At 40.8% G+C, this 25838-nt stretch overlaps 1 protein-coding gene across 5 annotated transcripts; it reads right to left on the bottom strand.

Annotated features, from left to right (window-relative positions):
- Window positions 1-481: 481 nt before the first annotated feature.
- Window positions 482-22678, bottom strand: mlxipl (MLX interacting protein like). 5 transcript variants are annotated; one of them, XM_085173645.1, is made up of 17 exons: window positions 22066-22550; window positions 20439-20545; window positions 20206-20288; window positions 20023-20112; window positions 19749-19790; window positions 16518-16692; window positions 15092-15172; window positions 11959-12110; window positions 11239-11833; window positions 11061-11134; window positions 10261-10531; window positions 4920-5035; window positions 4644-4766; window positions 4317-4444; window positions 1739-1862; window positions 911-1040; window positions 482-805 (listed from the first exon to the last, which is right to left on the bottom strand). In XM_085173645.1, exons 1-17 carry the CDS (start codon window positions 22284-22286, stop codon window positions 657-659), a joined length of 2661 nt encoding a protein of 886 aa, XP_085029771.1. In that variant the 5' UTR covers window positions 22287-22550; the 3' UTR covers window positions 482-656. The 5 variants fall into 5 exon arrangements, 4 of the variants coding, with proteins under 4 accessions (XP_085029771.1, XP_085029769.1, XP_085029770.1 ...); XM_085173643.1 differs by having other exon boundaries at window positions 21940-22548; XM_085173644.1 differs by having other exon boundaries at window positions 10261-10528; window positions 21940-22547.
- Between the last annotated feature and the right edge of the window lie 3160 nt (window positions 22679-25838).

Here is a 25838-nt window from a genome sequence, read left to right as displayed (position 1 = left end):
CTGCTCCATCATTCACAAGGGGTCACCACAGTGCATAGCTCCACATGATTGAGCTTGTCGATTTTATACCTTGTAACCCCAAAGGGATTTCTGTACCATCCCGGGTCCAAAATAGGTTTCTTTTGCTTATTAGGAGAATGTGTGACCCACTATGATTTATAATTGACTTGCATAATTGAAAGGCTGAAATCTCAATCAAAAAGAGCCAATGCTTATCACACTTACATGTGTGGCAAGCAGGTCAGAGAATAATTTATTATTCAGCATTTTAACAGGTCAGTGTTTTTAAGAGCTCTGGCAGTAGTATACTCTGCTCTGAAAGCTGCTAAGAACAACCTTCTGTCACTTATACACTTATCTCCTATATATATATATATATATATATATATATATATATATATATATATATATATATTTACACACACATACATATGGATAACATTTCTATGATTGTTGGGGATTGTTGGGTATACTGGAGTACTTTTTTTTTTTTTTGCAGATAGTGAGTTTTTATTGAGAATCTGATGCATTTTTGATAGTCTCTGAGCCGAGTCTTTTTTTAATCATTCCACAGGCTGCTCTCTAATATGTGGTCTCCTCTGCCTTCTGAAGGGTTTCCGTTCACGCTGTTCTTCAAAGGTAACATGGGGTGTATATTACTGCCGAGGGGCAGGCTGTAAGGAGTGGTCCAGGGCAGCAGCAGGGTCACCCTGGGTGACAGCGAGTGTGGCTTGCTCGGGCAGTAGGCTGGGATCTGTCAGGATGGCCGTGGTGGTACTCAAGAGACGAAGTGAACTCAGAACCACTGAAGAGAACACGTGAGGAAAATACAAAAACAAGTTAACTATTCTAGCCTATCATGCTGGCTGTAAGTGTGGGCAGTTGAGATTTGCAGGTATATGTGACTCACTGGGTCTTAGAGCAGGCAGTGAACAGTGCTGATCCATCCAGGTCAGAGTGGATCGACACAGGTCCTCCACACTGGCAGTTGACACCATTCCATTATATGACTCAAACAACGGCTCCATGATGATACTGAACTGACACCAAGTTGAGGAAAGACGTAGTGATAAAAGGATAAACTTGGCTTTATTTTATATCTTGCTTAATATATGCATTTTTTTGCTTCAACTGGCTTCCCCAGTTTAAATATGTCAGACATTCTTTAAAAATCTCATAACACATGTCAACAATAAGTGGACATGCGATTGTATGAAACACAAAATAAAATAAACCACAGTGCCCACCTTTACTGTGCTAAAGGGACATGTCACTGAGAACAGCACTACATTAATAAAGTGTTTTTAATGGTTTAATTAATACTACTACTATCAAAAGACCATTCATTTTCATCTGCAGCATATGAAGCAAAAGTGGGCAGACTTCATCAGCTAAGAGACACCCAAATTGAAAATAACTTTGCTTTTTCTAAACTATATACCACACTACTAAACTAAACTACAAGTTAAACTACAACTATATTGTTAAATATGAAATGTGTAACAAGCCCAGGCCTGGAAATGTACTGTACCAAAGTGTATGTATTGAACATTATTTGGATTCTCACCAATGGTGTTTTGAAACAATGTGGAATATAGGAATTTCCCACAGGAATAGAGTGGAACATTTACTCAGCCTCTAATTATACTGCTGTCATTTGTCTTGTCTAACCTTTTTTAAGTTTGTGGCATTTTATTGTTCCAATGAACATTTCACACATTTACATGCACAAGGATACGATCCAGAACTTCCAGTTTTGCAGAGTCTGTGCGCGGACATACTCCCTGAACTTCTCCCTCATGTGGTCAAAGCGCTGGCGTGTGATGGGGACACCGGTGGCTGGTAGCTGCTGCTGGCACGTACTGCACCAAGAAATAAACAAAGAGTCAACAAAGCAGTCCAGAGCATCTTCATGTCAGCAGGATAAGATTGGATTGCTGAAGATTGGATTGTTGAAAACTGAAATGTCATGGCAATTTGGGTTTTTTAATCATTTCTTTGAGTTTTTTCCAGGGATGAATGATTTACAGAATACATCCTTAATGACTTCCAAAAAATACCAAACAAGCAAAAAAAACCAACCAAAAAAAAAAAAAACAATAATTGTGTGCACAAGTTTTTTTTCTGAACCACAAATAGGCAAATTATACATTCAGACTGAAATATATACTCCCAATCTAAATAATTTGATTAAATGTCCCTTAGCAAGTTGCACCTTGACCAGATGTCTTTGGTAACCCTTAACAACCATCTAACATAACTGTGGCTATATATTTGACCACTCTTCTTGGCAGACTCGGTAGCATGCATTTAAACTGGTTTCCTCACACGCACCGGGTTTTTAAGCATAGTCCACAAATTAGAACAGTGGTGACACACCTGAATACTGAAACTTGTGAATTACATACAGTTGTACAATCTAGTAAGAGCGGTTAGTTGCCTGGATCCAGCCACTCTTACTGGATTGTATGATGTCATCTCAACAAGAACAAATTAAGTTGCTGAATTTCATGCAGATGCTACATGATTTAATTACGTTCAACATAGAAACATGGAATTATTTAGTTCAAATTACAAGTTTGGATCTTATGCATGTAACAACCACCCAATTTCATTTTTGTGAGTCGACTCACAAAATTCACAAGATCACATTAGATGTCAAACCACAGGAAAGTCACTGGGGTTACAAGAGGCAGACAACCACACCACGTGTATGCTGCTACTATTTCTTATGGTTTAACTTGTCAAGGACAACAACATAAAGCATCATCAAGCATAGCTTTCCTACTTTTGTTAAGTCTGTATTGACAGATTAATGCCATGGTGGTTCGTGCTGTTGCCTCAGAGCAAGAAGATCCTGGGTTCAAATCCACAATGTGGCGAAGTTTGCAGTGGGTTCTCTCTGCGTACTCTGGTTTCCTCCACAATTAAAAGTCATGCAGTTGTAAGGGTAACTGGTTATTCTAAATTGCCCAAAGGTGCTAAAGTGCAAATGATTGTTTGTCTCTGTATGATAGACTGGCGACCTGTCCAGTACCCTGTCCCTCTTGCCCTATCACTTCCGCAGCCTAGATAAAGATAAGAAGATGAGTAGATTGGAAGTTGCTGTAAATCCATCTATTTTTTTTTGTTGAACATTACTTAATATGAATACAACATACACTACAGACATAAGTTACATTTCATTCATTCAACAAGATTATCATTGGTGTAATAAACAAATATTTTACTAGTTCATGTAACAAGACTGACTTTTGATGTGCCAAAGTGTTTAAACAATATAAGATGGATTTAAATACATTTAATTAGACTAACGTGGTGCAAACATGTTGATTGAACAAAAGTCAAATTAATTGAATGTTAATGTTAATATTATGTTAAACCTACACACATATATCGTGTTGACACAACACAATCAAGATGGATTAATATAACATGATTTGTTTAGATGGAATATAAGTGGCAAGATAAAATTACGTTCATCCAATGAATTAATTTTTTTGAGTGTAGGCTCATGGGCAGTGTAGTCCGTGCTGCAGTGAGAATGGACTGCCATACCCATTATGTGTCTGGCGAGGGAGGAAGAAAAAAGGAGAGTCAAAAAGTACGAGGTGTTACTGACCAGAAACAGGACATGGAAGCATGTAAATATAATAAGAACCACTACAACCAAAAAGAGTGCCTGACCAGCCCACTTGTAAGTAAGCTATTAAGACTCGACAGTACACTGTGTTCGTGTTTTACTCCGAAACAGTAAGTTCCATTGGAGCAGCCTTTCAACGCCTCTCTCTGTCTCTCGCTAGCAAAGTTGACCCAGACAACAAAGTAAAGCTAGTTTTCAGTTATGAGCCTGACATGGAACCCGACGTATTAGCCAGAGGTCCCTTTACTATGGTTTGGAGCCGCGGACCTGTTTTATATATGCGCGGAATAGTTTTCTACACAAGATCGCTGCAAAAAGTGCAGCCTTACCTAATGTCCGCCCTACTGTCACTCGTTTTATATTAAGATTTAAAAATCTAATTGGAATTGGTATGGCGAGTAACCTTCAGTAATAGTAATAAATCACACAGCAATAGTACATTTACATGTAGTTGTAAAAAGCATGATAATATATTAAGTACTCCTAAGTACTCAGAATACGTTACTCTCGTTGAGTAACGTAACGGAATACATGCCCCAAAATACATTTTGGGGCATGTATTCTGTAATCTGTAGTGGAATGCATTTTAAAAGTAACCTTTCCAACACTGCATACACCTACATGCCTGCTCACATATGCACAGGCAGAGGTTGAGCTTAGCTAAAGGTCTCACTTGATGGCAGTGTTCAGGAGCTGAATCTCCTCTTTCAGTTTCTGAGCTTCCTCGTGCAGCTGAGCTCTCTCCTGCTGCATCTTAGTGATGTACTCGGCGGTCTTCTGCAGTGTGGTGGCTTTGCTGATCTGCACACAGCAGAGAGAGGGATTACCATACATCAATCATATACAAAAATGATTCACCATTATGAATAATTATTTAAATTGCACAAATCTGGTTGCACTGTTAATGCTAAGACTTAGCATTTGCATGTTACATATTACAATCTGCCTCCAACTTTCAGCATATCCATCTAAAATGCAGCAGCACACGTTTTCACAGTACCTTTATGCTTGGCTGAGAGCTGAGTGTTGTCACGAGGTTATGTAAAGTGTCAAATCCCAGTTTGATGTTGAAACGCCTCTTCTGCTCTGCTGAGATGTGAGTTATCCTCCTGGTGTCTGTTTGCTGCGCACAGCAGAGCTCAGAAATATATTTGTCACACTTCACACACATTCACATACTGAGATAACAATAAGACTCCTATGTTCTCACTCATCACTTAACAAGGACTTGATTATATTTATATGTATAAAAAAGAATATATCCAGGACGTCCTACCTTACTTGATTCTAGCTTTCCATATCCTGAGAACCCTGAGTGTGGAGACTCTGGGTTGGAGGCTTTGTCTAGAGGGTTTGGTGGTGATGTTTGTCCTTGATGTGTTGGAAAATTAACTAGAGAAAAAATAAATAACATTCATGACATTTATGTATTATATTTGTTGGAAATCAGATGCCCCTATGTGCGTCAAACCCTGCAGTAATGAGTTTTTAATCCATTAAATCAGCTAGACATGTTGTGGCTGTGGATGCTGGCATTTAATTAAGGCTTCAGCAGTACAGTTTTAGTCAGGACCATTACGCTCAAAAGAAGATTGATATTTTTATCTGCAGTAATTATCTTTGGTATAATGGCTCTCCTCTGGGGCTTTGCATTCAATGTGCCACTCAATGTTCATAACAGGAAAGGTGAAGGTGAGGAGAGCGGTAAAGGAGGAGCTTAGGTTGGGGGTGGGTTGCTAAGTGGCTTGTAGCAGCCCAGCCCTCAACTGTGCAGAGGGAAAAAAACTATTAAACTGATACACTGTTACACTATATGATACTTTTTATCATGATAGGTTTTTGAATAGGCTGTGTAATAAATTTGGGTCACCAAAACTGACAAAATGTCCATCAACCATAAATAGATTGTTAAATAGTGAGGGCGCACTGTAAACGGACTTGGGATGGCTGACAATAACATTCTTTATTGAATGATGAGTTTAGATTTGAGACTCCACAGAAGTCTGATAACAAAGCAACACTTTGCAAATTAAGATTGACCATTTAGATTTAGCTTCTCTTTTTGGTCATGAGCTGCAGATTAATAAATAATTAAAATAACATTTACTCTGCAGTGCTCAAGCAGGAAAACTGATTTTCAAAATAACTTTGGTTCTAAAAGAATAAACTCATTTATCAGCTGCTCATTAGTTTCTGCAAGTGAATCTCTTATTAGTTAGTTTTCAGCTCCTGTCACAGCACAACAAATATTTATATTTTGAAGCAGTCAGACTGTGCTCTGTGACTTTTAATGTTTACAGTAACATTCTTTAACAGCTGCTTGTGTATTCAATGTTAAAATGACACCACTTTCTTGTTCACATACCGCTTCTTCTTTGCACATCAGAGCTTTAAGGTTTCAGGAAGTGTTCCTGACTACATTCACGTTTTTAATGCAGTGCCGCCTGAGCCTGAAGATCACAGGCATCCAGTATTTATTATCAGTGCTGCCCCTTAAACACAGAGATTTCTCCATTCTCAGACTCTTTTGATGATATTATGTAATGTACCAGTAGTCAAGAGATAGTCAAGGTCATCATGCTTATTTTATGCTGATGAACATTACTTTAATATTGGCCCATAATTTAATTCAATTCAATTCAATTTTATTTATATAGCGCCAAATCACAACAAAAGTCGCCTCAAGGCGCTTCATAGATACAGAGAAAAACCCAACAATCATATGACCCCCTATGAGCAAGCACTTTGGCGACAGTGGGAAGGAAAAACTCCCTTTTAACAGGAAGAAACCTCCGGCAGAACCAGGCTCAGGGAGGGGCGGCCATCTGCTGCGACCGGTTGGGGTGAGAGGAGGAAGACAGGATAAAAGACATGCTGTGGAAGAGAGACAGAGATTAATAACAGATATGATTCAATACAGAGAGGTCTATTAACACATAGTGAGTGAGAAAGGTGACTGGAAAGGAAAAACTTAATGCATCATGGGAATCCCCGGCAGCCTACGTCTATTGCAGCATAACTAAGGGAGGATTCAGGGTCACCTGGTCCAGCCCTAACTATATGCTTTAGCAAAAAGGAAAGTTTGAAGCCTAATCTTAAAAGTAGAGATAGTGTCTGTCTCCCGAATCCAAACTGGAAGCTGGTTCCACAGAAGAGGGGCCTGAAAACTGAAGGCTCTCCCTCCCATTCTACTTTTAAATACTCTAGGAACAACAAGTAGTCCTGCAGAGCGAGAGCGAAGTGCTCTAATAGGGTGATATGGTACTACAAGGTCATCAAGATAAAATGGGGCCTGATTATTTAAGACCTTGTATGTGAGGAGCAGGATTTTGAATTAAATTCTGGATTTAACAGGAAGCCAATGAAGGGAAGCCAAAACAGGAGAAATATGCTCTCTCTTTCTAGTCCCTGTCAGTACTCTTGCTGCAGCATTTTGGATCAGCTGAATGCTTTTCAGCGAGTTTTTTGGACATCCTGATAATAATGAATTGCAGTAGTCCAGCCTGGAAGTAATAAATGCATAAACTAGTTTTTCAGCGTCACTCTGAGACAGGATATTTCTAATTTTAGAGATGTTGCGCAAATGGAAGAACGCAGTCTGTGCAGTACCTGTAATACCTACAACATGTTCTAATCGCGCTAATAGGATATTATGGTCAACAGTATTGAATGCTGCACTAAGGTCAAGAAGGACAAGCACAGAGATGAGTCCACTGTCAGAGGCCATAAGAAGATCATTTGTAACCTTCACTAAAGCTGTTTCTGTGCTGTGATGAACTCTGAAACCTGACTGAAACTCTTCAAATAAGCCATTCCTCTGCAGATGATCAGTTAGCTGTTTGACAACTACTCTTTCAAGGATTTTTGATATGAAAGGAAGGTTGGAGATTGGCCTATAATTAGCTAAGACTGCTGGGTCTAGAGATGGCTTTTTGAGTAAAGGTTTAACTACAGCCACCTTGAAGGCCTGTGGTACATAGCCGATTATTAGAGATAGGTTGATCATATTTAAGATCGAAGAATTAATTAATGGCAGGACTTCTTTGAGCAGTTTTGTAGGAATGGGGTCTAAAAGACACATTGATGGTTTGGAGGAAGTAATTATTGAAGTTAACTCAGAAAGATCAATTGGAGAAAAAGAGTCTAACTTAACATCAATGGAACTAAGAGTAGCTGTAGATAATATTACATCTGTGGGATAATTATTGGTAATTTTTTCTCTAATGATTAAAATTTTATTTGTGAAGAAGTTCATGAAGTCATTACTAGTTAACGTTAAAGGGATGGTTGGCTCAAAAGAGCTCTGACTTTTTGTCAGCCTGGCTACAGTGCTGAAGAGAAACCTGGGGTTGTTTTTATTTTCTTCAATCAGTGACGAATAGTAAGCTGTTCTGGCTTTGCGGAGGGCTTTCTATAAAGCAACAAACTATTTCTCCAGGCTAAATGATGATCCTCTAAATGTGTGACACGCCATTTCCTCTCCAACTTACGAGTCATCTGCTTTAGGCTACGTGTTTGAGAATTATACCACGGAGTCAGGTACTTCTGATTAGAGACCTTAGTTTTCACCGGAGCTACAGTATCCAGATTTGTACGTAGTGAGGAGGTAAAATTATTAACAAGATAATCGACCTCTGTTGGAGTAGTATTCAGATAGCTGCTCTGCTCTATGTTGGTACAGGGCATTGAAGATGATAACAGTGGGTGGATTATATTCTTAAACTTAGTTACAGCGCTTTCAGAAAGACATCTACTTTGATAAAGTCTACTCTCCACTGCTGTGTAATTTAAAGAGAGGTTTTTTTTGTTGATTGGTGAATTGCTGCCTTTCTCTTTAAAACAAAACCAAAAAATGTAGGAATCTTAAATTTGTGCTTAGTTGATTATTTCTTTGTTGTAATAATGCTTGCTGTCAATAAATTTTATACTGCTGGAAAGCCACATTTCCAAGGAAAAGGCATTTGTGGGTTGAGTGGGTTGCACCGACGTAATACTTTACCGTATTTCCTGGACTACAAAGCGCACCTGAATATTAGCTGCACAAGCTAAAATTAGGGGAAAATCCTGTTAAATACATACATTAGCCGCACCTGACTAAAAGCCGCAGGTGTTTCAATGTTGACTTATCATATGTAAAAGAATATGCACAAAGGGAATTGTCAGGAAAGAGATGGCTGTTTGGAAACACACCCCTTTTATTAATATTTTTGAAAAACAAGTTATGGGTACATATTTGCATAACTTTTTAGGTATATGTACAAGTAGCGGTAATTACAAGTACGAAACATGTACTGTGCTTCATAAATGAGTAACAAATGTAGTACATAACAATAACCTACAGCACACCAGAAAAATAGATTCGGACTACCTTTTAGGCTCAGGTGCAGTGACACGGCTTTAACAAGAAGAAAAGTCAGTCATTCACCACCATCTTCCTGCGCACTAAAACCACCAAAGTCCTCTTCTCCAGTGTCAGATACGAACAGGCTCAGGATGGCTACGTCATCCACTCTCAGCTCCTTTCCTTCGTTGTCACTTTCAAAACCAAACAAATCCTCGTTGTCAGAGTCGAACACCCTCAGAAGGGCCGTGGCGGTGTCCTCCTCTCCATCATGCAGCAGTCCAGGCCTTCGAAATCCGTTGGTGATCATGGATGTTTTCACACTTCCACGCTGTCAGATTCCACCAGTGGAGTTGAACATAACTTGCTTTTCGCCAGTTTATCGCCGCTCGTCATCCACGCCTCCCGCTGAACGCGTAGCGCTACTTTGACGTTTGTTTTTCGCGCTACTTGTATGGCACTATGTTGCCTGGCGGATGGACATGTGACCAACATACCACTCTTGAACCCCGATACTGTGTGTCTGATCACATGCCCTTCCACCAGGCAACGTAGTGCCGTACAACAGCAGAACAAACAAAACAAATTGTCTTACGATATGACAAAAATCATGGACAATCCATAGAAAAGCCGCACCTGACTAAAAGCCGCAGGGTTCAAAGCTTGTGCAAAAAGTAGCGGCTTATAGCCCGACAATTACGGTACTTCTCTAAAAATGCCATATTGTTCATTGTATTGGATGATTGAAGTCTGAAGGAACAAGTCATAGACAGCCAACATAACCACACAGGCTGACTTACAACAAATGCTGGCTGAAGAATGTGATGCCATCCCACAGCACTGTGTGTCCAAGCTAGTGACCAGAATGAGGAAGTGGTGTCAGGCTGTTGTGGCTGTGTATGGTTCTTCCACATGTTACTAAGGTCCCTGTTTGTTAAATGGATATACTGTTAAATTGCTGATATGGTTTGTTTCTTCAGAATTCAATTATCCACTCTAATGAATGACACTACACAAGAGTCAGTAGCAGAACAAGCTGTTTGACATTTGCAGAGAAGATGGCACATTTTTCATGGGCACAACCCACATTTGATTAAAAAAAAATTAAAAAAAACCCTATCAAATCGTGCTGACCTGTTGACAGTTAAGCATCTGGTATGTTTTTCACATTCTACTGTAAATCAAATAAGGGTTTTTAAGATTTGCAAGTCATTGCTTTCTGTACCACTTTTTTATAAATGGGGTTGTATCACTCCCTGAAGCAGTGAGGTCCTACCAGTTAAGCTGCTCCTGTCAGTGCTGTAGAGCTGAACAGGTGACAGCTTCTCAGTCTTGGGAATGAGGAGGGTTGTTCCAGTGTCTGAGGTACCATGTGTAAGCAGGGCAGACACAGCAGAGCCTCTGGAGGTGCTAGTTTGAGGTCCACCGTGGCCCAGGGTGGCACTCTGGCTTTGCAGAGGCGTCAACACGGGGATCCCTACCGACCAACCGGCCCCGTGCTGCAGCTGTGATGAAGGTCCACCTACATGCGTTCCTCTGCTTGTCTGCTGAGCAACACATGGTATCCAATTAGAAGACCTGTCTCACAAAAATGAAATCACTTTTCCCTGAAAGGATGTGGCACAGAGTATTTAGAGCAGAGGTTTGAACCAACGCCTATACATATATATATATATATATATATATATATATATATATATGAATGATTAGGAACTTATAATGGACATAAATCTGCTTGCTGAATGAAAAGAGACCGCTTGCTATGACCTCTTTTGTTTAGGTTAGATAAGTAAGCTTTAAGATGTAACCTATGTATCAGGTAAGCTTTTGAAAATTTCTGCAGTCTTCTACAAAAACATTAACACTAAGGTGCGGCTTACTAAGGACACCTATGTCTATTGCCAGCACACAGCACTCCTTCAGTTGCTCATACTTACATACATATATCAGTAATACAATGCTGAGTGGCCTTGATGATATGAATATCCATTCTCCAGTAGCACTTGGTAAAAGTCACTAAAGTTCATTAGTTATTTCTTGTTGACATGCTGTGCTAAGTCAGTTTTCCACACTCACTGAGGAGCTAGAGGATGATGACCTCTGAGCTTTGGCTGTCACTGGAGCAGTATCAAATCCCAGGGTTGGCTTTCCTGATAACACAAATCAAAAATTAAACATAAGCCCACTGCATTTTTTATTTTTGTTTTACTTAAAAAACTGTTAGATGAGGAAGAACATGTCAGAATTCACTCACGTTCATGAGCCCCAGTGGAGAGCAGTTTAGCCAGACAGCTAGTGGGTGGGGGAGTGGATGGAAGTACAGGGGGGGCAGCTGTCCTCGCCCCTCCTGTCTTTTGCTTATGCTTCCCTTTGGCCCCCGTAAATGTCACCTGTTCTGGCACTGAGAAGCAGTGAGCTGCTGTGACAGAGGGCAGCGCTGCATGGACCGGGTCAGATACAACAGCCAGGTAAGACAGAGAGTGGCAGGGAGTCTGGGAGTACGTTTCCCCTGTGTGAGGGTACCCATGAGCCTGCTGCGCACCATCCTGAGCCCCCATGGTGGAGGCTGTGTGAGTGATGACAGTGGAGGTTCCACTGGTTGTCGTATAGTAACCAAACTTGTGGCATGGCAGTGGGTACAAAAAGGGAATACTTGAGGCCGTCTGTTCAGTGCTGCTGCTAAATGCTATAGACACTGGTGCATCCTGGTATGACTGATGTCCATAAGGCATGGCTTCTGTTATGATGTTGGATGTGTGGTATTCTCCACAATCCTGGCCAGAGCTGGTCTGGTTTGGCCGGGTATTAGATATAGAGGGGTGGGACAGATTGTCAGATAGTAGATTGGGCTGGGAAAAAAATAAATCTGTTTTACTGATTAAACAAGAATAACATTAGATGCTGGAATAATTGAATAATTCTGTCCAAGCAGACAATAAACACAAACAGAAGAAGCTGATAACAGCAGCAGTACCTGAGCCAGCTGCGTGTCGATGAGAAGCTGGGGAGCTGTTGCCACAGGGGAGGGAACTGGAGCAAACACTGCACTAGAAGAACTCTCAAAATAGCTACAGTCCGCAAAACCAGTGTGCTCGGTGGGCTGGCCACGGTTGTTCACAAAGATATCTGAGAAAGAGTACAGTATATATAGTATGTTATTCAGAATATCAGCTGGAAAAGGCTGATATTCTACAGCAGGAAGATAAAACATTTAAAAGAATAATCTAATTAAATAAAGTACATGTGACATATATGGACATTCAACATAACAAAATAACCAATATATCAATCAACTGTTTATAAGTAACTCAAATTTTATGCTGAAAAGGAAGTAGGAAGTAGAAACTTAAACAATCCTACCCCTCCTTCCTGTCTAATGAATGATAGAAATATTCTTCTTACTTTTAAAGGCCTGCCAGCGACACACACACACACACACACACACACACACACACACACACACACACACACACTACACACACAACACACACACCTTAGATATTTTACTTCATGGTAAAATAATACATGGAAAGTAGGATAGTGCTCTCTGGTGGACAACTGAAGAAACAGAGGTTATACCAAATAAGGATTTTGTATTTTGTGTACTGCAGTTTCTGTTACATTGTATATACAGTGACCAGTGTAGCGTTCCAATAAAAAACAGTTTTTGCAGATTTTCTAGACATGATATAACACTAGTACTTACACCGTACAGCCATGAGTATTCACACAACCATTCAAATCACTGAATTCAGGTGTTCCAGTCACTTTAATGGCCACAGGTGTATATAAGAAAAAAAATAAAAAAAAATCACACACCTAGTCATGCAGACTGCTTCTACAAACATTTGTGAATGAATGGGTCGCTCTCAGGAGCTCAGTGAATTCTAGCGACAGGATGCTGCCTGTGCAGTGACTTTTAAAGTTTCCTCACTGCTAAATATACCAAAATCAACTGTTAGTGGTCTTATAACAAAGTGGAAGCAATTGGGAACGACAGCAACTCAGCTACAAAGTGGTAGGCGACGTAAACTCACAGAGCGGTGTCAGTGGATGCCGAGGCACATAGTTAACAGAGGTCACTAACTTTCCGCAGAGTCAGGAGAACCCTACTTGTCTAACTGCATTGTGTAAAGTTTGATGGAGGGGGGGATTATAGTGTGGCATTGCTCTTCAGGAGTAGGGCTCGGCCTTTTAGTTCCAGTGACAGGAACTTAATTGGCCTACACAGAGTGCTGATCTCACAGAACACCTTTGAAATTAATAAGAGCGGAGTCTGCAAGCTGGGCCTTCTCATCAGTCATCAGTTTCTGACCTCATAAATGCAGTTTTGGAAGAATGGTCAAAAATTCCCATAAACACTCCTAAACCTTGTGGAAAGCCTTCCCAGTAGAGCTGAAGCTGTTATATCTTCAAAGGGTGTGCGAAGTTCATATTAAATCCTGTGGATTCAAAATGGGATGTCACTCAAGTTCATTTGCGTGTGAAGGCAGACAACTGAATACTTATTGCAGTATAGTGTCTCTTCTGTCTTTATTTTAAGGTAAAAGAGACAAAGAACAGAAATGGAAAATTAAACCCTCACACAATGTGAAGCTCTCTGCATGAGATGATCAGTCAGGCTATTTACATTTTATTTGCCAGGTCACATAGTTTTAAATCTATGCTGGCAGGTTGCCAGGTTTTTCACATGTTATTTAAGGTTTGAGCAGTCAAATATTAACTGTCTTCACTCAAACAGGCAGTAACCCTAAGTTTTCCTGAACTGAGCGTCTTTCATCAAGACACATTGTTCAGAATGCCTCATGATCTCACAGTAGGTAATGCATACCAAAAGCTCTTTTTTTATCTCAGTAAAAAGAAAACTCAGTATTTCCATGTAAGAGAAATACAGAGAAATCATGAATTAATTAAGAGCGCTGACAGATACTAGCTGCCTGGTCACTGTGACAAAAAAAGCAAAGACACCACACAGCTGATACTTCAGGAGCCTGTCAGGGCAGTAAGAACAAACACACACATACACACACAGCAGTGGGCAACAGGTTGTCTGTTGGTTACAAAGACTTACTTGTAGCCATGGGGCTGCAGGATTGCATCACTGAAAGTAATACAAAGGCCAGAAAAATCACAGCCATTGTTGCCCTGAGCAAGAAACTAAACTCTAACCTGGTTCCTTCCTCTTGCTTGAAGCTTTGCTCCTCTTTCGCTGCAGGCTGACTGTTCAGTATAAAGACTAAAGCAGACCCCAGGCATACTGCCATATTGGCTTCTTGTCCAGTACGTGTCAGCTTGGTAAGTTAGGTTCTCCACATTTAGTCATTCTTTACAAAGACATTTACTTTACCCTGCGTCAATTAACTTTCAGCCATTTGTAAAAGCTATACTATCACTTTTAAAGCCGGCAAGCTTGCTAACAGTTGCATATTTATACCTCTAAATGATACAAAGCAGGAGTGAAACTTGTGTGAAGCCATGTGTTGGTCCATCTAATCAATATTAGTGAAACTTTCATTCATTTCAGCTCAATTTATGTTATATTAGCTCCCTATGCCATGAATTTATAAAATCCAATCAAAATTAAATGAAATCACAGACCTGAAAGCTACAGCTCAATAGGAATTGTGGTAACAACATAATTTTACTTTATAAAAAAAATCATCATCATCATCTTCCAGCCCATCAATACTTATTTCCCTAGTTTCTAGGTGGTACCAAAAGTAGCAATAGTGGTTAAATACATCCTCTTCCACTTCCCCATTTTCCCCAGTTCAACCCTGCCTCTGACAATCCTTTAACTCATGAATGCCAACAACATACTGCTGACATAGCACAAATCAGAGGAGTTTCCCACAAGGTTTTTTCACTCATCAACATCTGGAACAGAAACTTAATTTATGTACTACAAAAATATGATTAAGATAATCATCAGCCAAATATGGCTGATAAGAATCTAATCTTAAAAACTCATGTACTCTTTACACTATATCATGCACCGTCAGCGAGCATTTAACTGTAATCAACCTGTGATTGGATGCATTAATCAATTCTTCACATGTACATCATTTACAGATAAACAGATGGACATATGAAAGGGTAGAAAGTACCTGGTATATCCATGAAATCATCCAGGTTGGGCTGCAGTGGAGTCAAGCCTGGTTGAATCATGTCAGCATTGCTGGTGTATGCTGAAGTGGAAGAGAACATAATAATAGATGCATGCGTGAGAAAGAAATGCTCTAGTGCTATTGTGTTGTTTTGGGTTTTTTTGGGGGGAGGGGGGGGGGAGGGGGGGTTGACAAGTCATCTTTCATCATAGGGAGTTTCCTTATTTGTAAGGTGGGTTTCATTGGCTGAATTGCTAACCCATGTGACCAGCAGACAGAGTCACCAAACTGAGGTAGAAACTTAGAAAGTGAAATACTTCTACATTATATTAAAGCATAGTTTGGATTTGTTTGCCCTCTTGTTGAGAGTTAGAAGGTGGATCTTTCATCAAAGGCTGTTTTTAACATAGATTAGCAAAAAGTGGACACTGGCAGAAACAGCCAGCTGGCTGTGTTTAAAGGCAACCTGTCCACCTGCCAGCTGAAGAAATCACATATCTTATTTGTTTAGGTTGCACAAGAAACAAAGTGTTGATGGTGACTTCCTGCTTTGCCTTGTTGTTCCCTTGTCACCGTGAGATGGCTTGGAAAATAGAAAAAAAAAAACAGACTCCAAAATGTATTGTGCCTGATAGTCCCCAGCTCTGACTGAGTTTAGGCGTGCTGATCCACATTGCCTTTTTACCCATGTTTTTATCTTTTTAAGCTAGGACAACCATCTGCTGGGTAAAGCCATACTTTGAACAGACAGATAATGAGAGCGCTGGGAAGTGCGAATGGATGACAGGCTACTGTTAAACAAAAACAACCCCCCCCCCCCCCCCCCACACACACACACACACACAAAAACAAACAAACAAAAAAACAGGGGATGTAGCACTGCAGTAAACAGGCCCCATCCCTACTTTTATACTTGCTGTTGCTGGTATCAAATTTAAAAAGAGAAAAAATATATATGTGTGTATTTCTCAATTTCTCTGCATTTTATATGATGCCCATGTATTATTTTCCATCAAATGTAACTTTTAATTATCTAAAAATTAATGCATTCTGCTGTTATTTACCTTTTTTTTGGAAAAGGGCATTCATTTCTGAAAACGGGACCACATTTAAAATGAGAGAAATAAAAGTCCAACCATATCTCTATGATTATGTTCCTTTTTTGCTGAAAATCTGTCCCTAAAGCTCCTGTTTATGACAGACTTGAGATAGAAATATTATTTTGGGCAATTTATTTGATTCAAAAAGTAAAATGAACCAGGATATAATTTTCAGCCCAGTAACAACTAATTGGAATCAATTATTTAATCCATGCAGCATGCAGCCTACGATCACCCTTGCTTTTAAATGCTTCCAATCAAATTCTGCAGGATTTGAGACACAAGTCCCTGCTGAAAGTCATTCCACAAACTTGTCTACTACTCACTGTTGTGTCGCTCGCTGGTCCAGGGACATGGCTTCTGTGTCATGGTGAATAGGGTGTCAGAGATGTCGGACAGAAGGCAGTCCAGGTCAAACATGTGGACCTCCGCGGGGACAGCCTCGGGTTCCTGGTATGTCTGATAGGACCATTTGTCCTGCCTGGCTTGGCAGATCTGACCCTGCCAAACATCAACAAGGAATCAGAACACTTACAGGATCTGACATGCCAAGTTAATCCCAGATCTATCCATTAGGGGCTCAACATAAATAGAGCTGGAAAGTCCTAATTCATCAATGACTTCTAGTTCTCCCAACCTGTGCCTGCAATTAGTGCTCTATGAAAACTTTGTGCCACGTTTGTTCCGCTGATAAATGACATAATGCCTCTCAAAACTAATATTAAAACAGCAAGAAAAAAACATCTATATCCAGTTACAGACAAAACAAAACTGCACACCTACAGCATTCACAACTTCAACAGGAAACATGTGCTAAGCTGTCATCTCCCCCCACCCCCATCCCTTTCTGCCCCTTCTCCTTTGGAAACCCAGTGAACAACTCACAGAAACGAAGCGCCAGAGCCAGCCTGTTTGAGATGCTTTGTTTCACCCCGATCTTCTACTCCGCCTTTACCTTCCACTTCTAAGCCCAGGGCCACATTTATAGGGAAGCCCACCAGATTGAGCCGGAAACTATTTCTGATTACGTCTGAACACACGACATCCCCTCTTAGAATACAAGCACGCACGAGCAGAAATGAGGTAAGATTGTTGCGCGCACATGTATGTGTGTATGTGTGCGCGTGTGCATGTGGGGTGCATCATGAAAAAGCTGTTTTGACACATTGTTCAGAAACACTGGGCCCTCACAGGTTTTCATTATGTTGGCTTTGTTCATTTCTTTATTTTGATGTCTCACCATTTCAATAAGAGCGGCAGCCTTTTGTCCCTGACCTAATTCTGGGAGTCGCACACACACACGTGCATGCAAACTGTAAAAGGCCCCAACTAAACACAAACTGATGCTGCTTGGAGAAAATATACACATGCATATGAGCGGCTGAAAGACTGCAGCATCGACAGGGTGTGTTTACATCGTTTGAAATGAAGTTTCATTTCAAAAGAGATTCTCCTAGATCTAAATCTAACTCAACTTTGGTATCCAGAAGGATGCAATTTTTTATTATCAAAGCCATTAGTGAACCTTACCCTACCCTACAGATTACCCCACTTTTAAAACTTTTGCATCTCCCACCTATCAAGTTTGAATTTCATTCAACGACGTTGGTCCTTCCTTCCTGGTGGAGAGGGGGCCCACCTAAATTATTGAACTGTTCCATCCCTGCACTACAAGTTGGCTTCTCTGGTCCTCAGAGAGGGGTCTTCTTACGGTTCCGTGTGCCAGTCCAAGAACTGAGGGTGATCGTGCCTTCCACACCTTAGCTCCAAAACTGCAGAACAGCTCAATTCTCTTTGTGCCCGTTTAAAAAGGCAGCTTAACCCTGTAACACCAAGGGCTTCGTATTTAATGCGTGAGGTTTTGAGACTGCTACATTGTCAGTGTGATTGTTTTTCCCTGAAAAGACTAAATATGTTGCACAAATGTTAAGCACTAAATTGCACAAAAATCCCAGATGTAAATAAAAAAAATCTTAATAATTGAAACTCATATATGCAAATTTCGCTCTTTTAAATATTTGTCAGAAGGTTCATTAAATAATGTATTCAAAAACATTTGATTTTTCTGTAAATTATTTGATGGCTCAGAGTGTACAGTGCTTGTAGTGTGTGTTCATTTTGTTTACTTATGTGTGTCTCCCTTTTGCAGAGTGAGATTTTTTTTTCCTTACTCGTTTACACAGCATTATCACCTAATAGGATATTATTTCACTCTCAGACTGAATATAAGGGCTAAGTCTAGTGATCTTAATTTTCAGCCTTTTTTGTGTTATTATTAGAGCAGCTTTCCAGCTGCCTTCTTCACTCCACACCACACACTACATCCTTCAGGTCCCTGCAACCTACTGAAATAGGGAAGGAGTGACCAGGTTTTGAAGAACAGCTCAGGGTCACCTTCCCCTGAACCCACTGCTCCACCTCTCCCGTGCAGCTGAGCCACAAACCACACCCTGCTACAGTCTGTAAATGAACTGTGTAAAAATCTATTGAAATACATTGTCACTGTAGATAATAATCTGAACGTTATTTTACTATTCTACTTTATTAGAAAGTGGCTGATGTTAAAAATGTAAAGCCAATTAAATTTCAGACTAGGGCTGTCACATGTTAAAAGTGCACAACTTTAACTGTGTAACCGCATATATGACATGATTACAGTATACAACATTCACACTTTTGACTAGTGTTTTTCTAAGCACTAAATGTAATCTGTTAAGAGAATGGTGTGATAAGAATATGAGTGCGCAGAGCATAAAAACACAGTGAAGTGATCTTTGACCTGTCAGCTACTTGCTGATATTGGCCTTGCCGCGTAATCCATCAAAAGACGGGTCAGACACAGCATTATTATTGGAGTTTTCCTAATGTTGAACTCAAGTAAAGCTTGGACTTCCAGTGCCACAGCACATCTACAGAAAAATGAAAAATTAGAGCCCATGAAAGATGAAATATGAGGAATACTATCATGAATGAGGCGCCTCGCTCTCTCTGCCCCCCCACCCCCCACCCCCCTGCTGTTTCTCCTCTCTGCCACTAAATATTTTGTCTCTGCCACCTTAGCGTCACTGTCGAAAGCCGATGCCCCTCTGCTGCCCGGTTTTTGCCAAGTGCTGCTGGAAGTAGGTCATATTTGATTAGGTTACATTCATTTTTTTCACCGTTTTTCTTGAATAAAGATTAAGAGTTATGGGTATTGTTGCAGCAGGCAGTTAGCTGGGTCAGTTGCCGTCAGGTTGTGACGCACAGCCCAAGTTGTTTTGCCCATTTCTATTTTCTTTTTTAAATCTCTTTTTTTCTCCCCTCCTCCCTTGTTCAGCCAGGGAGGCTAAATTCAAATGCTAAAATGAGTCGCTTGGTGGTCTTTAGTGATCGTATGTCACTACAAGGACATTCAAAAGTAAACAATGCCAGCAGGTCACCCAAACATTACAATATATGTTGGGTCAGTTGGCCAGCTTCAGCCTCCACTCTTCAAAATCAATACTTTTCAACTTTAATTTGCTTGCAATATTACAATAATGTAGCAATAATGAAGTAATGTGTGACTTCTGACTTACCTCTTGAAGCATTAATAGAATGTCATCCTTCTTTTTCTGAAGCTGCAGCAGAAAAAGACAGAGCGAGTGTGGAAATGAACCATGTTTTTGTTTCTATGCACATCACCTTAAGTTAACTAATTACAGTTTTGATCAGGTAAAAGTGTTGGAAAGTGGGGCCATTGGGGTTCATCCTTTGGGGACTATGAAAACGTCACAAACTGTCCAACCAATAGGTACTGGTACTGACTTAGAGACAGATTAAAGATGTACTGTGAATGAGGTGAGCGCTCACCCTCTTCTTATAGTAAATCCTCCACTTATGGTACTCCTTGATCACCACCTCAATCCTTCTCTTCCAGTAGCTGCCCTCTAATATGATCGCCTGTTGACACAATGCAAGAGAAACACTAAGTATGTTATTTTTTTTTCAAGGATGAGCTAAAATATGCAACACCTACATCATTCATTCACTCACTTCGGGCTTTCGATGCGCATCTGCCTCCAAGCCATCCAGCGGGGTCACAAAGCCACATACTGGGTTTTTCCTCTTCTCCACATCTGAGCCAAGCAGAAAGAGGAAAAAAGGACAAGAAAAATCAGCTGCTGCGTAGACTTCATTCTGGTGAAATGTGGATTCTCTCGACCCATGTTAGGTCACCCGGTTCTTCTAGTCTCACAATTTAAAAAAAAAAAAGCACCAGCACTCACACTGAATGAACCATGCTCTCCAGATTGCATTGTTCAGACGGATCTTATCCCTCCACAGCAACCGCAGACCCTTAAAAGATTTCCATTTAGGAGAGACTATCTTACCACTGTGGAGAAAAGAAAGGTGGAATATGTATTTGTTTCAGGGAAAATGTGAAAGCCCTTTCATTTATAGTCTTTGAGGCAAAAAGGCATAATTGTGCATAAATGACTCTTTTAGAAAAAACAATGGGAACACTGCCTCAAACCTGTCCTGATTTTGACTAATAGTAGCCAATCAATTTATTCCCCGGTATACAACCCAGCTGTATGTGCTTTTTCCCCCCCTCCCTCACTTTTTCTCTGCCTGCTGAGAATAGGGCTCCTAATGTGAGGTGCTCAAGGAGTTGCTAGGAAGCCTAGGGAAATCATTCTCAACATGCTTTTAATGGACTGACATGGCTGCGTATTATTCAGCCCAAACAGCAGAGACAGCGTATTGCGAAAAAACAAAGAGCAATCAGCAGAGGAACCACTTTACATCAGTCTGGTTAATGATAAATAGCGGAAAGCGGAGCAGCAATCTGTGCGGAATAAGAGACCATGTCATAGGCTTGGAAAATATATATAAATATATAATAAAGTACTTGTTTTAAATCTATATTTTTTGTGATTGACAAATTGTGGCACTGTTTCAGGATTCATTGTGCAACTATTATCAAACTAGATCTATAAACAAATGCAATTTTCCACCCAGTGACAGCAGATTTTAAAAAAAAAAAAGAAAGAAAGAAAAAAAAAGTCTTCTTTGGGCCAAGGGTTGATGAAAGCTCTTATAAACACAGTTTCAAAGAAAGTGGTCCTCATTTTTTAAGTAAATGAAAAATCAATGTGTAGTCTGATGTTACTGAAACGTAAGCATGTTTAGAGAGTATAGGGAGGTTTCTTTGGTATTTGGTTTGTTTTAAGTGCGGCGGCTTCCTCTGCTATAGCTGTTCATATGCAGGAGCTATGAGAGCTATACTCTCAAACAGAAAAACAAATTTCTAGGGCATCGTGTCAGGAGTTTCTTTCCTTTGCATCAGTCACACTGTCCTTTGTCCAGTCCTGCCAACTAGAATCAAAGTCCACTTTTTTTTGGTGAAAATTTCCAAACTGGTTATGCAACAGACTGACAACACATATACACAAACAACCACAGCCTTAACTATCCGCTTTGAAGGGAACTCTATTAAGACAAATATAAATATATATATTAAAAAATATATTTTAAAATATGGTTTAGTTTAGTTCGTTTAGTGAGCTTCGGTTAATTTACAATACTCTTATTTTAAAACAGAGACTGATCCTGTGCATATCACTGCTTTAAATGTCAGCTCAGAATGAGACACTTTCACATTCTTTGGAGATATTTTTTTCCACATGGTTTAGCTGAACTGAACAAGCAGAAAGCTGAAAATAAAAATGCTGATTAAAACCCCGACTTCATTCTTTTCCCCTACTGCACGCAGCAGGGACCCACCTGTAGGCCAGTGACATGCACTCGAACAGGCGGGTCAGAGTGGGGTCGATGCTCAGGCTCCCGGAGCTGAGTGGACCGTAGCGGTACGTTTGACACCCCGTTCTGTTTACCGTGTCAAAGTCGTACCTCAGAGACCCTCCACTCTTCCTCCTCCGCGCTGCAGAGTCGCTGTGGGGCGAGGATACCATGAAGTGTCCGCTGTGGATCACCTGAGTGCGGGGGAAAGCTTCGGGCGACGGCCCGGTGCCGGCCACCCGAGCGGGTTCCCCCTCCGGGTCAGAGTCCGATTCTAAGAAGTCCTGAAGCTGGCTCTCTCCGGCCGAGCAAACACTCCCTTTGCCCGCCATTGCGCACTTTCATTCAGCGGTGAGCGTCAGACAGAAAGTGAACTTTCTCCTCAGCTGACTTCCCCCGCTTCCTGTCCTGTTTTCTTCAGATATTTGAATATTTCCTCAAGGAAGAGCCGTTTGCTATCAAGCAATGATTATTATCCTCATCTGTCAGCCAACCAGCTGCAGGACCTACACCTCTGGAGCACGGTGTGTGTGTGGACTGTTGTGTAACAGCATACTATCATTATGTCAACTTCCCGAACTGGTAAAGTCCCCAAGGGAATAGACAGAAAGTGGTAATTATTAATAAACCAAAGTAAATAATAAATATTAGAAAGTAGGAGTAAACCGGCTTCAAGTGGATGTGTCACAGATTCATATTATCATCACTATATACACAAACAACCACAACCTTAACTATCAGCTTTGAAGGGAACTCTATATGTATATATATATTAATTTGCTTCTAAACTTTAACATCTTAGATGTGTTTCAGCAAGCAACAATTCTGCGCATGTAAAAGGATTTCTGCACATTTAAAACATATCATACCTGGGTCTGCTAGAAGCTTCTTCCTGTCTCCTACTTTTGCCAAGTGCTTGCTCAACAGGATTGTCTGATTGTTGGGGATTGTTCACCGTTCACAGTTCACTGTACTCAAATGGCCTCCAGTCACCAGATCTAAATTTAAAAGAGCACTTTTGGGATGTGGTAGAACAGCAAATTCACATCATGGATTTGGAGCCGACAAATCTTCTATAACTCTGTGACACTTTGTAACACTTTGTTGAATCTGTGCCACAAGCACAGATCTGAAGGCAAAAAGGGGTCCAACATGGTACAACCAAGATGTAACTAATAAAGTGTCCAATGAGTGTATATTAGTTCAAAAAAATAACTACAAAGTGCAGCTCTTCAAGTTGAATATACCTTTCACAGTCTCTTAGCCTGTTAGCCCAGTCAGCCTTCTGGTCACTTCTCTAAGCTTTAATGAGTCTCTGGCTGTTCATGGAGGACCCTAAAAATGCTCATATTGTGAGGGGTACACCCGCTTCGGATGTTATCAGTCCATACAATGGGCGTTATTAGCAGAAATCAGTCCCATAGATATGGGCCAGGATTGACCTTCTCTACCTCCTAAACTGTTCAGAAGGTTGTTATCATCCATCCAGATGGATGATCACTAACAGGAGCATGGGAAGACTCCAGAATCCACACTCGCTGGAATCTCATGAATACAGCAGAGTTTACAGGTAAGACCATTTAAACGGTCAGCATTTGTAGAATGACTATTAAAAGTAAGAGAGTGTCAATAATATCAATGTGGTTATGTTAGTAATACAACGAGTGCTAATATAACAGCTTTAAGATGCATTTGTAGATAGTATTATGTGTTTTACCGTCTTTATGGTGCTATCTTAAAGTTACGGTGTAAACATTAGCTTATATTGTAGTAAAGCAGTTACTGTTTAAACCAGTCTTTTAAACATTTTTTTTTAAGATTAAATAATATACCATTGTGGAGGTACGCATAGACTATATGAGAATTCCCAAATCCCGAGGCTATTCTGGGAGCCGGAGTCGACCAGAAAACGTCTCCCCGAGTGTGTCCTCTATGAAAGCAGCCTTTCCTTATTGCCCGCTACAGAACGCTGGCGGGCTCGTTTTCCTTAAAACTGCAAAGGTGGCACGGTGCTGTCACGCGCGATTCCAGCCACCATCGATGAGTTGGAGGACCCCGGGAGAATCGGTGGGGGCACGGGAGATGCCATCAGTGAGTCGGGAACTATCGCCTGGACCCCGAAGCTCCTGGTAGCCAGGAGAATGCCATACACTTCTTCTGTGAGTGAGTGGTAGTCCTTCGCGGCCAGCAGCGGGGAGTTGGCGAGACCAGCTCGCACTGGAGCTGGCAACTGTTGGAAGAAGACATCAGTGAAGAGGAATCCACCGTCATCCGTTCCTAGCAAGAACAGCATGCTCTCCATGAGCTCAAGAGCGGTACCATCACCCAGGGCTGAGAGAGAGAGAGGATTCTAGGCCCGCTCTGCATCGGAGAGGGAGTAGCCTTGAGAGAGGTGTATTTCACTTGGGGGGGATCTTGGAGTAGGGTCATCACACGGCGGGTGGACAGCGGATCCAGTGAAGCCACCACATGATGGGTTTTCGTGTCGTCGGCTGAAACACCACGAAAATCCGCAGCTTAACCCCCACAGCAAAAATTTAAACGTAAAGCTCTGCTATCACTTCCGACATAAACGAAAACAGAAAACTAAACAGCAGTGACTTTTGTAGGGTTACTGAAGTTGGACTAGCTTGTATATAATGATGTCCTACGTGGTTGGCTAGCTACACAGCTATGTTAGCATAACATAAACAGTGAATTTGGAGGATGAATGCTAACTTTTTTCCACTCGATGAGGGTTCCTGATGGTTAGAGACAAACCCCTCGCATGGCAAGATGCTGCTAACGGACCAAACTTCAGTCAGGAGAACAACTGAGATAATCCATCCACAATAGAAGGTTAGTCATTCATATACTGCTGCATGGGCTGGGCTGTAGTTACATCGACAGGTTTTAAAAACTGAGCCTTAAAATGAACAGTGGTAATAAAAACCGAGAGAGGCTGATAGTGATCACTAACTGTTTTAGGGGCTTGTTCAGATTAAACAAGCCCTGAGAAACCAACACGTTCTCACTCCCAACTCGTCAAATGTGTGACGCATGGTCAGGCTCCCTCTGCTTCACTTATCGACGCGCAGGGTACCCCCCTCGCGTCGAGAATTGACGTGCAGGGTCCTCTTATTGAATACTATAGAGCTCCCTAAACGTTGCTTATTGACGACAAGAGATTGCCGCGGAAGAGCCTGTTGTCCATATATTTATATATTTCCAAAATCACATTGTAGTGACGTATACAGAACACATTAAATTATATAATTATTAATACAACAAAGTAATACTTTAAAATAATAATAATAAAAGGCTTTCAAATGAATTAAAACTCTGTCTCCAGCTGTGTGTGGCACAAAAAGTTAAGGAGAACACAATTCAAAACAGCTGTATTGCTGGAATTGCAGAAAAATACAGACCACTAACCACAGCTGGACTGGCCATCGGGCATACTGGGCATTTGCCTGGTGGGCCGATGGTAATTTTTTGTTTGCTGGACCAATTACAGACGAGGAGGTCGGATGCACCCTTGCTTGGGCATTGGCTCTGAAAACAATCTTATCACAGACAAATAGAATAAAATGGTATTGAGGTGAAAAGGAATGCAACTTGTCCCGTACTACAGCTAGAGTGAAAAAAAAGACTCAAAGCTGGAGATATTCTGTGTCCTTGCTGCACAGCTGTTTCTTCTTCTTTCATTCTCTCCCCCTCCCTCGTTTGTTGCTGCTTCAATCATGAAACTGATCAGTGATCAGCTGATCAGCTTTTCTCTCGTTTGTTTATCGGCCACTTTGCGCCAGAAAGAGGAAACCAGTGGATGTCATGCTAAACAACAGCAGCAGGTTTATGCTTGATAAGCTGTTGTTAGAATTGATTTAATATTACTTCCTAGTATC

Source organism: Neolamprologus multifasciatus, chromosome 10, assembly GCF_963576455.1.
Source record: "Neolamprologus multifasciatus chromosome 10, fNeoMul1.2, whole genome shotgun sequence".
In the NCBI taxonomy this organism is placed as follows: domain Eukaryota; kingdom Metazoa; phylum Chordata; class Actinopteri; order Cichliformes; family Cichlidae; genus Neolamprologus; species Neolamprologus multifasciatus.
This window is presented reverse-complemented; position numbering and strand designations above follow the sequence as displayed.